General features: G+C 43.9%; 2 protein-coding genes across 2 annotated transcripts in view; one reads left to right on the forward strand and one right to left on the reverse strand.

The window, feature by feature from the left end:
* nnt (nicotinamide nucleotide transhydrogenase) overlaps window positions 1-13787 on the forward strand; it is a 335122-nt gene that overhangs the window by 185573 nt on the left and 135762 nt on the right. The window lies entirely within an intron of this gene.
* The window catches only part of LOC310879095 (fibroblast growth factor 10-like), a 37086-nt gene continuing 31343 nt past the window's right edge, over window positions 8045-13787 (reverse strand). The window contains exon 3 of the mRNA XM_083793524.1: window positions 8045-9064. Coding sequence (XP_083649650.1) covers window positions 8861-9064 — 204 coding nt within the window. The 3' untranslated portion in view covers window positions 8045-8860. The remainder of the gene's footprint in view (window positions 9065-13787) is intronic.

Genomic DNA, 13787 nt, shown 5'->3' on the forward strand with positions numbered 1-13787 from the left:
TGTATTTGATGGTGCGTCAGGCCCTAATGCCCTGCATGTTGACTCTGCTGTCAGGCAGCCAGTGATCAAGGCCTAATAGAAGCTTTCTAACTGACATGCAGGCAGTACATGCCAGACCTTGGGTCTATCACGCCAGCACAGTTACAGGGGATACGGCCAACAATAACAACAAATAGATTTTCATTTAGACTGCAAGGCAAATTTCTCTGGAAAGCAGTGGGCAAAAAAGCATGGGATGGGTGAAAGTGAAACCTTATTTATTAACGTGGTTGTGTGCCGGTGTTCGTGCACCGAAAATATCAGATCTACAAGCTCACAACAACTGGAACTGTGAGCCCCCCCACCCCCTCCACTCCTTGGTTGTGGAGGAGAGGAGAGGATTGACAGTATACAAGCATGGCTCTGGCTCCGAGTTTATCACAACGTTAACTATACAATGTCCCCCTGAGAGATACATTTGACCTTCTTCCTCATGTCACAGCCTTACACACAGGATGAAACACAGATTTATTCAAATTAATGATCTGGAATCACGCCGACAGTGTCAAATATTTGAAATTAACACAACTGACATACACAACATTTATTCCATTCCATTGCTAAATACGCTAAACCCTCTATTGGTTTTATATGTTTAATTTGCCGCTGTTTGACTATTATTATAAAAATCCGGCTTGACGCGTTATGATGACGTAACTGGAAATCTGCCTATAACTAACTTGCAAGGGCTTCTGGGAAACTGACTCCAATGCAAAGTGTATGAGACGGTATGGACCTTAGAGTATAATGAATAGAGATGCCGGCACCCGGAGGAAACCCTGAGGAGAAATGGACATAGTGGCCGAATTTGGTATTGCAGCGTGGGCCCAAACACATGAACGCGCTGGTCCGTTCATTGTGCACGTTCAAGATGACATGTGAGCGCACGTGAACGCGTGCAATGATAGTCAACGGCAGCGCGTTCATGTGTTTGGGGCAAATCCATCCCAGAATGCACTCTGGGTTCCTACCCGGAAGGAGGAGTGAAATCGCCTCATGCGCTTTAGAGCAACTTAAGTGGATGGGAGGAGAACTTGGGTGCGGTCTCTATTCATATATACTCTAAGGTATGGACAATCTTAGCTCGCTTTGCTCTTTGTCTGTGAGTCGGATCGAGGAAGTGGCTTTTGTGTCGGCTCAATAACAAACCGTGGAACTATTTTCAGCCGGATTTTCATTATAAGAACTCAAGGAGGTACAATTACGATGCTTTGACTCCTCAAAAGTAACTTTACACACTGGCAGTCAACGTACATGTAACATGTTATTTTAGACTATAAAGCTGATATAACGATGACATCTAGGAAGGCACATCCTACCTTTTCTCACTCAACTCTACATGCACTTTATCTTGTTTCTGCCTCTTACTTTTCTCTTTGTCCCTCCTACACAAGAAGGCCAGATTTGTATGTTGTCCTATGACGGACCTGTCACATGTCCAACATAGACTATCTACAAACCTCACAACGCTTCGTGGCACACATCTTGACAGCTTGCAGATCAGCCATTTTCGACACACACACACGCGGCATTCGGCCATTCGGGCAAAGTGTAAATCGAGCATAACTCTCCTAAACTCTTTCCGAATCGATAAACAGAGGCCTTACCTCAGCGCAGGCCAAGGCAAATGTTTGAGCCACCTGTTGCAGGAAACCCCCAAGCCCTCAGGAGACGGGAGGATGGAGGGCGCTGCTCCACCTTCTGCTCCTTTCTGGACCAGAACGAGAGAGTGGGTGGAGGTGTGTGTGTGTGTGTGTGTGTGTGTGTGTGTGTGTGTGTGTGTGTGTGTGTGTGTGTGTGTGTGTGTGTGTGTGTGTGTGTGTGTGTGTGTGTGTGTGTGTGTGTGTGTGTGTGCGTGCGCGTGTGCTTGTGCGTGTGCGTGTGTGTGTGTGTGTGTTCGTGTAAAGTGGACGGAGGTATTCTGACCTGAGATCAGATTCTAAAAATGTCTTCTACATCCTGACACTTTTCTGAAAAAGCTATGTTTCTATGTCAGTCGTTCTTCGACTTTTCAAAAATAGCAGACCTACAGCTACAAGCTTGTAGATCTGCTATTTTTCAATAGCTAAATTATAACGATGTTTAAAACACCAAAAGGGGTTCCCGCCCAAAATGGGTTTTAAGGGATGTTGTCTGTAGTAGCAAGATCCTTTCTATGATTATTACTGTATTGAAATTAGACAGACATGTATACAGTGTCTCTTTATAATCTACATATTTTCTATATCAGTCAATGCATAGCCTGTACACGTACTCACAATGAGCGATGAACTGTCGCTGAAGTGGAGACACAGGGGGGTTTAAATGGACACAGGGAGGACACAGCCTGCAGGTGACAACAGACAGGGATATAGGCTAGCTAGGCTAACACACAATATATAATATAGACAACAGCTACTAGGGCAGACAGGAAACACAAGGACATACACTACAAAATAAGAGTTAGTCTGGGGAAAACAAGTCAAACTGTAGGCATCATTACATTTAGTTTGACCACAAATACTGTACACATCAGATACAAGCTCACAACGCCTCACAATTCCAGCTTGTAGATCAGCTATTTTCACAATCTTTGCCTCTTTATTATTTGACTATTTTGGCCAGTTCTTAGTTTGTTGATTAGGCTACTTCTGATGCATTTATGGTCATATATTATTTTCTTTCTTTCTTTCTTTCATTTCTTTTTAGGCATTTACACATTTCTTAAAATTCCTTAAATTGCCACTTCACTGTGATCTGGGGGGACCCCTCCCCCCCCTGCCTGGGGGTCCCTACCAACCCACAGGTTGAGAACTGCTGGCCTATAACACATGCAGATTAAGAACAAGATTAACAATTATTACAGCGTGGATGAAAAAGGTTATTTATTTATAAATATATATAGCCCCTCCTATATACAGCGTCATAACTCGTGTCACATTTGCCATTGACAATGAAAGGTGAATTTACGTCATACGTGTCTGAGCAAATCGCCTCGTTACGTCATGATGATGTACAGTTGAGTGCCACTGCCCTTGTCCCTTATCCTTTTCCTATTTTTCTCATGTTGCAATGGTGCATTTATATAGCGCCTTTATCCAAGGCGCTTCACAGAGATGCATTACATTCACCCATTCACACAGCAATGGTGGACGAAACCATGCAAGGCACCAACCTGTACATCTGGAGCAATTAGGGGTTCAGTGTCTTGCTCAAGGACACTTCGACTCTGGGGGAACCCAGGTTCGAACTGGCAACCTTGCGGTTGCCATCCGGCCACTCTACGAATGAGCCACCGCCGCCCCGTACGATGATAAGAGCGCCCCTCACTTCACACGGGTGTGATTATTTTACGAGAGCTGCTGTTGGAGGAGATAAGTGGGGGAAAAGGCAAAGCAGCAGAGCCGAGGCCAAGGGAGGCCGAGGGAAGGGAAGGGGGGTGCTTAAGGACCCTTCTCTGATCTGCCACACTCTCACCTCTTTTGGGTTCCAGGAACTCCCTTGGTCTGCTTCCAATGATGCACCCCCCAAAGTCTCCCCCCAGCCTCTGCAAACAGCCCCCCTCCCCCTCCCCCCACCCCACCTTCACTCTCACAACTTCTCTGGCAACTTTTCTAATCAACCCCATCACCCCATCTTTCCCCTCACACACTCACCCTTACAACCCTATAGCAAAACCCACTCCTCCCCCCCCCACTCCACCTCTGCAAATATCTCCCCTCTATACTCCCCATTTCTCTCTCTCTCTCTGGCTCTCTCTCTCTCTCTCTCTCTCTCTCTCCCTTCTCCCCAGGATGTAAAATATTCACAGCTGCTGCTGCGGTCGGGTCGCGCGGACCACAAGTCTCTCTGAGCAAACAAGAGGAGCTGTGAACGTGTGAAGCCCGACGGTGTACGTTTCATTTGAGGTCCGACACAGGTCCGATAGATCCTGATGTAGTCAAAACAGAAACCGCATACTGAGCCCTCACCACATGCCTCAACAAACCAAACACTAACCAAACATACCCCATAAGCACAACACACACACACACACACACACACACACACACGTCACACACACACACACACACACACACACACACACACATGCACACGCGTGCGCGCACGCAAATGACATCGGCAAACACAGTTTTGAGAAGCATGTTTGAGGTAGCCTAATACAGAAATGGGAGAGATGGTGCGTCGCTCAAACGCAGCTGAGCAGCCCCACTCAGATGTCATTGACTTGATAATGAGTGTTTAACATCTGTCTTAAATAAATGGGTCTGCTTTTTAAGTCTGGTCTTGTTATGCATAATGGCTGATGGCTAGACCGCATTCACTTATAGGCCTACATTCAAGTTGCCATAAATTCAGTTTTCTGTTCCCCGAGAGATCTATAAATATATACATTTTGAACAGAGACTTGTTTCTGACTTTGCACAAATGAGCAAATAAACAACTAGTCTGTCTCTGCTTTCGAAAGCCCTCTGCCATTTTTTATTCCAAAGTTCCACGCTCTAATAATGGCACCAAAATAGTGAAAGCTTACATTATATGTAGATCTGTCAAGTTGTACGACCAAATAATAAAGACATCTTGGCTGAGGAATGCCAGCCCTTGAACTTTACGAGAAGGGGGGCGGGCGGGGGGGGGATCAGTGTCTTGAACACATTTCAGAGTAATTGTACTTGATATGTAGTTTACAGAACACCCAAGTAATCATATAAACAAAGGGCTGGATGCCCTGGGCGGATGAAAGGACATCTGAATCTCCCCTTCCATGCATCATACTTACTCACGTTTTGACACGACCGTTAGGCACGGAGGATTCCTGTCTGAGCACTATGGGAGCATCCAGGACCTTTTTTTGTTGTTGTAATAAACACAGTCTGGTGGATTCCATCATCATACATCATAATGGTCTGGCATGTATGTATGTATGTGTGTGTCTGTGTGTCTATTTGTGAAGCGCGTGTGCGTGCGTGCGTGCGTGTGTTTGCGCTTGGTCTGATCTCACTAATTGCTGGAATGGATGTAAGATTTAGAGTAAAAGTAGAAGATTGCAGAGAGAGAGAGAGAGAGAGAGAGAGAGGGCCGGGAGAGGGGAGGGGGGGGGGGGTTGTATGAAGAAAGCATGACATCATAGTTAATTAGAATCAGGGGATAAACAGGGGGAGTGATATTTACGTTACGCCATATGCCCTCCTCCGTGTGTCTGTCTGTCTCTGGGGCACAGCAACAGGTTTCAGACAAGACAGGTCAAGGAGGAGGCTGGGCCCAGCTGCTAGACCACACTGTGTGTATGTGTGTGCGTGTACGTTTGTGTGTGTGTGTGTGTGTGTGTGTGTGTGTCCGCACGCGCGTGCGTGCGTGCGTGCGTGCTTGTGTGCGTGCACTTGTAATCCTGTGTGTAAGAGCCAAATGGCCCACAACAAGTAGATCGTATGATTTGGGAAATCAGCTACAGTATAACCTCACAAGAAAAATAGTTTTTTATGGTAAAAAAATTATACTGAAGAATCCATTCATTTATGCCAAGTTGCGTCTAATGCGTCTCAACGTGGACAGAAATATTAGTCGATATTTTGTTACTGCAATGACTGTGTGCTGTGTGCGTGTGTGCGTGTGTGTGTGTGTGCGTACGTGCGTGCATGTGAGAGGGGCCATAGGAAAAAGCCCTCTCTGTCTTTGTTGTTCTCACATATATAAAAGACAGTGTTTATCCTCTAGGAAGCCGTGTGTACATGTGAAACAGATCGGCGGTGCACTAACATATCGGTGCTGTCGAGCAGAAACCTTGCATCTCCACGTCTTAACATTTTAGGTTTGCTTTTTGTGAATGAATGCCCTAATTCAGTGGTTTTCAACCATTTTTGATACCAGGGCCCACTATTTATTCTGTATTTTTGATGAGGTTTAGTGAGACCCAAAACGTAGTGAGACGAAATCGAACAAGCTACTAATTTAGAGGTTTAGAAGTATTTAAAGCGGGTCATGTTTGCAAATCAATAATATATCAGAATTCTACCTGAGGGCCACATTAAGTGAAGGTATGGGGGGCCGCATGTGGCCCACAGGCCGCCAGTTGCCCATGTATATGATCTAGTATAAAGCCTGATTTAACCACTTAAAAGCCTATACTTGGTTGACCCTCGGAGTCCCCACAAAGTGACATCATAATAATAATTAATTGCATTTTTATAGCGCTTTTCCAAGTGCTAAAAGCGCTTTTAAAAGGTTAATTCATTCATACATTTGGGAGGTGAAGCGGCGAACAGTCGACACCAGCTACTACCCACATTCACACACCAATGGTGGCGAGCTCACACCGACCGACTCATTGGAGGCAATGTAGGGTTCCACATGTGGACAGGAGGAGCCGGGATTCGAACCGCCAACCCATGGATCATTGGACGACCCGCTCTACCTCCTGAGCCACAGCTCATGTTTGCTGTGAAGGTTTTCTCATTATTACAGAGATACTGGTCTTTAAATGGTTAACCCATTTAGGACTGAGGCCGATTCTAAAACGTAAAAAGGCCTTCTAAATCCGGAGTTTTAAGTTTTCGGAGAAACTTCAAATATTTATTAAAATATGACAAAAATATATATATGTTGCACTATAGCAACAAGATCAACCCCAAAACGGGTGCCCGTCTTGAAAGTAAATAAAAATCACACCCGTGTGAAGTGAGGGGTGCTCTTATCCCCATACTCTCTGCCTATAGTGCGTCACAGTCCCGCCCCCTTTCATGACGACGAGGGACCCAGCAGAGAATTCCCCGTTCATTTTCCCTAAGTATTTATTTAAAGACGTTTACGTCCGTGGCTTAAACGTCTTTAAATGAATACTTTTTGAAAAGTCTATGAGGAAAATGAACAGGGAATTCTCTTCCGGGCATCTCATCGGGGGCGGCGCTCTATATGCTCTATAACATAAGTCCAAACTGATACACGTTATCAGTCTGGATGATGCCAGACTGATAACGCCCCAGTTAAAACGTTTAAAAAATATCCAAAAGGTTTCAAAATAAAATTAGGGTTAAATTGATTACATCAAATTAAAAAACAATGTCTTCTAAATAAACTTTCAGAAAAATCTCATGTTTCTATATCAGTGGTGCTCAAGATTTCATGTCAAGGACCCTACAAATTATATGTAATTGGCCGCCAACCCCCATTTGAAAATATGTTGTTCCATATTGGACCCCCCAGAAGCACAGATTTGAGTTAAAAACGTTCACTGTGAAGATTCGGGCCACATTTTCAAGATTTTTCAAAAATAGCAGATCTACAAGCTCGGTGCCTCGCTATGAGCTTGTAGATCTGCAATTTTTCAATAGCTAAAGTATAACATAATCCTTAAAACACCAAAAGGGGTTCCCGTTCGGAATGGGTTAAACTGATTTAAATGCAACATCAACACATTTTGCTGGGGGACCACCTGAAATCCTCTCGAGAAACGAATGAACGTTTAAAGAGGCTGAAAGTAACATAAATAGAAGTCAAGTCTGAACAAATTAAAGAGAAATATATTTATTTTATTCATGTTTAAATGATAGATTAGTATTCAAAAAAGATAGGCATAAATGTTTAAAAAAGAATTTGTCCTTTCCATGTTTTTGTTCTTTTCTGTTGTTAAATATTACATAAAATAAATAATCTTTTAAAGCAGTCAAGGTGAAAGGATTAGGAATGAAGGAGACAACCCCAATGCAGTGACTGTTTTATGTTAATATGCGTTGTTTATGTGATGATGATAGCTTGACAAAAAAAAAAAAATTCCGACTCATTTCGCAGTGTTCCAAATCTGCCTACCCTCCATCTTTCTTATGTTCTTCCCTTGTCATTTCTTTGTTTTTCTTGTTCCTTCACCTCCTTTATACCCAGCCACACCTTTCTCCCTTAAAGCCTAGGTTATACTTTGTCATAGGACGGTGACAAAAATAGCCAATCTACAAGTTCACTATTTTCCACGCACAATGACAATCGTTGGATGAAGCATCCTTCCCTTGCTGCTTTCCTTCCTTCTTCCCCCCCCCCCCCCCCCCCCCCCCCATCTAGCCTGACTTATCCTTCGTTACACGACCACGTCACTCAATAAAAGAAAATTAATCCATTACTTTTTTCCGAGCGACGTGGCCGTGAGACGAAGCATCGATTTGCTCTCCTCTTAGTCTCTCCCCAGTCAAGTGCTTCTGGTGGTAAATGTAGTTATGGAGTAAAATTCACGTGGACACAAATCTCAAATAAAATAAAATAAAACAATCTGTTCCATCTCAGTTCCTCATACGAGTTAGTACAGCATAAATAACCCATAGGAGTTAGTATTGCATAAATAACTGCATCCATGCAGATCACGCACATTTACACATATAAGACAACCTACACCCCGCCCCCAAGGTCATCAGGGATCCCATCATCCGTTCCATTTCTGTTTCCAACTGTTTCATCCGGGTATAAAATAAAAGTTTGGCACAGAAAAAGCTGTCTTTTCTCTCTTTCTCTCTCCATATTTCCATCTGTGCCCGACGTGTACATTATTATAATTTAACACAAGAAATAAAACATGCCTGTGTCCCGGTTGGTATCATTTCTGTCCGTTCTTTTAGCATAGAAGCCTCTCTTGAAAAATAGAAATGTCTTTAGCCGAACGAGAAACCATTTTCTTCTCTCCGTAGAGATAAGTTCCTATAGTCTAGAAGTTCTGTTTCTCTCCTCCTCAGTGCAGCAAATCCTCCTCATATACAGATCTGATTAAATTAGCCACTACTCCAAGTCCACCGTTACTCCGCAAAATAACATCCAACCCCCTCCAGTTCAACCGAGCCACGCGGTATAGAGAAGAACGTCCAAATCACCGTGGCTGAACCACAATGGGCAGAAAGTGAGTGGCGGTATTTTTCCTGCGCGTCTTCCTCCCATTTTTGGGCTTGCCATTGGTGTTGAGTCCAACAAACATGGGTTTGTTCTTCCTGTTGCGGTTTTCCGCTGAAGCGTACGTGTTGTACTTGTTCTCCTCGATGCGCTCGATCAAGCGGCAGTCCGGACCAAAGTCTCTCTGGAGAAAAGGGGAGAAAAAAAGGGAACGGTATGAGAGGATGTAAATCTGACTGAGTTCCCAGAAGTTCTCAGAGTGGATGAAACTCAGCCATTTATAAGTTGAGTTGGACATCGGTTGGTAATTGTGTGTAACCGTCAACCGATTTGTCCGTTTTAATTCTGAACGGGAACCCCTTTTGGTGTCATGTTATTCTTTAGCTATTGAAAAATAGCAGATCTACAAGCTAAAATAGCAGATCTACACGCTCGTATCGTGGCACCGAGTGCCACAATACGAGCAAATCTTTGCCTCTGGGGAGGTCCCTGGAACTACATATTTTCAGATGGGGGTCGTCGGCCAATTACATATTGTTTTGGGGGTCCATGACATGAAAATGTTTGAGAACCACTGACATATAAACATAGGTTTTTCAGAAAACTGTCAGGATTTAGAAGACATTGTGTAGAAATGTAGAAATGTATTAGAAGAAATAGAGCTTGGGTGTCATCGTTTAGCTGTGTGCAATAACTGATGATCTGTACGAGTTCATTTTCAACAACCCCTAATACAAAATCACGTTGTCGGTCAAGTCTGCCTGCCTACCACCTTCCTTTACACTCGAGCTAGACAATAACTTGACGACACTCAGTATAGGCAATGAGAGAAAACTAGAGAGAGAGAGAGAGAGAGAGAGCGACCGACATTATGTAAAAGTTAAACTGGGGCAATGTTTTTCTTGAATAGAACCAGACATAAGGATATGATCAGACATCACGCTATTGTCGAGGGACAGCTGCACTCACCAGTAGAAGGAACACGCAGTAAATGGATTACATTTTAGAGCCACTGATCTGAAAGTCTCGCTGAAGAATAAGGGCTAATTTATACTGCGCTAAGTGACTCCCGTCGTGCCACGACACGTTCATTATTATTTAGTCAGGAACACTCACATCATAGCTCAGATTTAACAATTTATTGCAAGAAATGGAATACGGTTAGGCCTAGACTCGGCGTTGATGGCTCTGCTCTTTTAAGATGTTCCTGAATTTGCCGAGCAGTATATGCTAAGCGAAATCGGGGGAAAAGCACAATGCAGAAACTCCCCATGGATATAAAAGAGCGGAACCAAAGCGAGACAATGCAAAACAAGGCTGGGATGGAGGAAAACTGGCAAAGCTTAATTGCCAGCAGCACCGTGTGTGGCAGCTCAATCCTCCAGATCCAGTATCCGCATATTTGTATGGACCGCCTCGTTGTGAGAACGATAAGCCGCCAAGACGGTGTGTAGAAAAGCATGGCTGATTAGAAACAATGACTCAGTCAGCAGCCCGACAGCTGATTACAGCTGAGGGTGAGTGTGACTCCCATGTCCTGCATGAACTAACACAATATATGCTTAATTTACTTTTTTTGGTATGCCCCTTTTTCTGGCTCTCCTGCCAGTGAGGAACCCCCACCGGGAGGACAACGTAGTGCTTCCCGTCCTATGCCTCACGTTCCAACAGTCCCCACACTGAGGCCTCATTCACACCTGTCTTGTGTCTTGCCCGTGTTTAATGGCCGCTCCAATGCATTTCCAATGGAAGTCACATGGTTTGACAAGACCGTCTTGTTTGATGGCTGTGTTCTTCCCTCCTCCCCCCCCATCAAACCAGACTGTCTTGTCAAACCATGTGACTTCCATTGGAAATGCATTGGAGCGGCCATTAAACACGGACAAGACAGAGACAAGACAGGTGTCTTTTAGACAGACAGGCCGTCCTACGCCTCCCGTTGTTCCAACAGTCCCCACGGAGACAGACTAGGCGCCGGGCATAGCACACGCGGGCGACAAAGATCACCGTTCCTCTCCAGGCTTCCCTCCCTCCCGCGAACACAGCCAATCGTGTTTGCATAGCGATAGACGCTCGGGCCAAACCGGATGCACCGCGGGGTATCCCCACCATAAAACACACTTTGTTGAAAAATGTGTTATTTGTTCATTGAGCAACACGACCGTAAAAAATGTGTTTGGAGAGCTTTCAACTTTCTCAAATCCTCTTCCAATCAGTGACAGTGTCTCCTCTTTGATTCATCTTCTCACCGCTGGTACTACAGTAGGCCATAAAGCCTGATTTAATGCAGAGGACGATTTTCACACATTTGATTGTAGGATGTACAAACTGTTGTACTATTTTTAGCAAAATCAAAGCCGACACTTGAAAAAGCAACACTGAATTTAAGCTTGTTAAAGGACTTTAGGACGATAGTGGTGGTCTACTATGTTTAGCCCATTGACTATGACTCAAAACTATGACTCCACTATGACTTGACATTACTGCAGAACATTTTCCTTGATTTCTGAGGAAGCCATTGTATTCAGCTAATTTCAGTAGGGTCTATGGCATGACAATCAGGCACATGGAACTAGCGGTATCTTGGGATAGGGAATCGATTACGAAAGTTACTTAATTGTCGTGTTTTACTGGGTTCTACTTCTAACCCATTCAGGACGGTGTTTGGTGTTTTAAGCATTATGTTCTACTATAGCTATTGAGAAATAGCAGATCTACAAGCTACGAACGTTGTTAAGTCAAATCTTTCCTTCTGCGGAGGTCCCTGCAGGGACAACATTTTCAGATGTGGGTTAATTACATATACTTTTTGACATGAAATAGTTTGAGAACGACTGATATCGAAACATTAGGTTTTTCAGAAAACTGCCAGTGGTGCTCAACCTTTTCCATGTCAAGGACCCCCAGAAATTTCTGAATTTGGCCAGACCCCCATGTGAAAATATGTTGTTCCAAGGACCTCCCAGAAGCAAAGATTTGACTTAAAAACGTTCGCTGGTAAAGAATATATATTCAAAGATTTGCACCACATTTTAATTAATTAAAAAGAATAGCTCGTAGCGCGGCACAGCTATGACGTCAGTTTGTTAACCGTTTAGATGAGAAAATGGAAAATATGCTAAATCTAAAGATGTAATCCATTAAGGAATAATGCTTAATACGGTTTATGTTTGTGTACGATATATGGCCAAAGCTGTGAATAGGCAATGACATCATGTACTGACACCCATGTATTGATTCATTGATTGATTTGATCCGATCCCCGACACACTGCACATCAGATCTCTTCACCTTCACATAACATTGGTTCCCAGGGGTCCTTGAGGGAGTTCCAGGGGGTCCCCAGCTAAATGATTGTTTGGAACCAAATGGACCCTAATGGGTCTGTAACTCTGAGAGTGTACAAATGGAACCAAATGGACGTTAGGGACCCGTTAGCATCCATTTAAGCAGAACGAAAAGCAAAATTTATCATGATTTAAAAACAAATTCAATGATATTTTTTCAGTAATTTCATGAAGAAATAAAAAAGAAAAGTCTATAGGATAAATTAGAAAATAATAAATGTTTAAGTAGCCTAGTAGTGGAAATAGCCGATCTACAAGCTTGCGACACGCTGTGAGCTTCAAGTTGTAGATGTACTATTTTCACTATCGTTTGGGTTCCCGGGGGTTAAAAAGTTTGGGAACCACTGAAGTGGAATCATTGTGACAAAACGACGAGCGTTGCGACGTGAATCACACGATGACTGTGGCTTGCATTACATTACCCTGCTGACCACAGCCACAGGTCAATGAGGAGACCTGCTGACCACAGCCACAGGTCAATGAGGAGACCTGAGAGAAGTTTAGAGAAGGGGATCTGAGAGAAGTTTACTGGAAGATCCACTGGTGGCCGAGAGCCCACCATCACTTAATCAGCCAGTGGATATACTCACAACCAAGAATGTACCTTCCGCAAAACACACATACGTACACACACATGCACGTACGTGTGGATACACATGCGCACATGACGTGTGTGTATACGCGTGTGCATGCACGCACACATGCACACCCGCACACACGCTCTCTTGTCTTTCTCACTCTCCCAGGCCACAGCTGTTCAAATTGGTTCCAGAAGTGAAACTGAATGTTCCCAAAGCAAAAATGAGCATAGTTTGTAGACACTGTGCAGCCGTTTACTGTAACCAACATTGGTCACAATAATTTATACTCCACCGTACAACAGACTCGGCGTGCCGAAAGTAACAGACAATCCACAGGCTCACAATGTCGTATTTTCTGCGACGCGCTGTGAGCTTGTAGATCCGCTATTGTCTGGCGTGCAAACCCCCGTTGTGAGTGCCTGCATGCATGCGTGGCCCTCAATTAAAGCGGGTGTGAATAATGCTGAATAAACAGCGATCGGACTGAAACAACAATCACAAGTGACATGAAAGTAGTGCAATGAAGCAACGTCTCCATGCGGGAACGCACCGGCCATTAACACTTCACCAGATGTGCAATCCCTGGCCAGAAATGGCTCGACATGCAAATTCGAACTATGCGGAAAAAAAACATTGATTGCAAAATTATGAGCATTATGAGCATAATGAATGCGTTTATCATTCAGTGGTTTAATTAACTTAATTGACGTTGGTAGAGAAACCGAGGCGTGCCATTTGCGTGCGTTTCATTTCCATGTATCAGTCCGTGATATAATGAAACAATGTTTTCATTCGACTATACTGCCCGGATAAAGAAGCCACTGTCTCTAAACCCGTCCAGTGTAATGTTATCCCGGGCCTTCCACTGGTGTGTTACTATAGCTGGTTGCGGAAGACGTCATGGGAATTTGGTTACAGGCCATGCAGCAGAATGCCTTTCTTTCTTTCTTTCTTTCTTTCTTTCTACCGTGTGTCATTT

This window comes from Protomyctophum parallelum, assembly GCF_964188405.1.
Source record: "Protomyctophum parallelum genome assembly, chromosome: 21".
NCBI classification, from domain to species: Eukaryota; Metazoa; Chordata; class Actinopteri; order Myctophiformes; family Myctophidae; genus Protomyctophum; species Protomyctophum parallelum.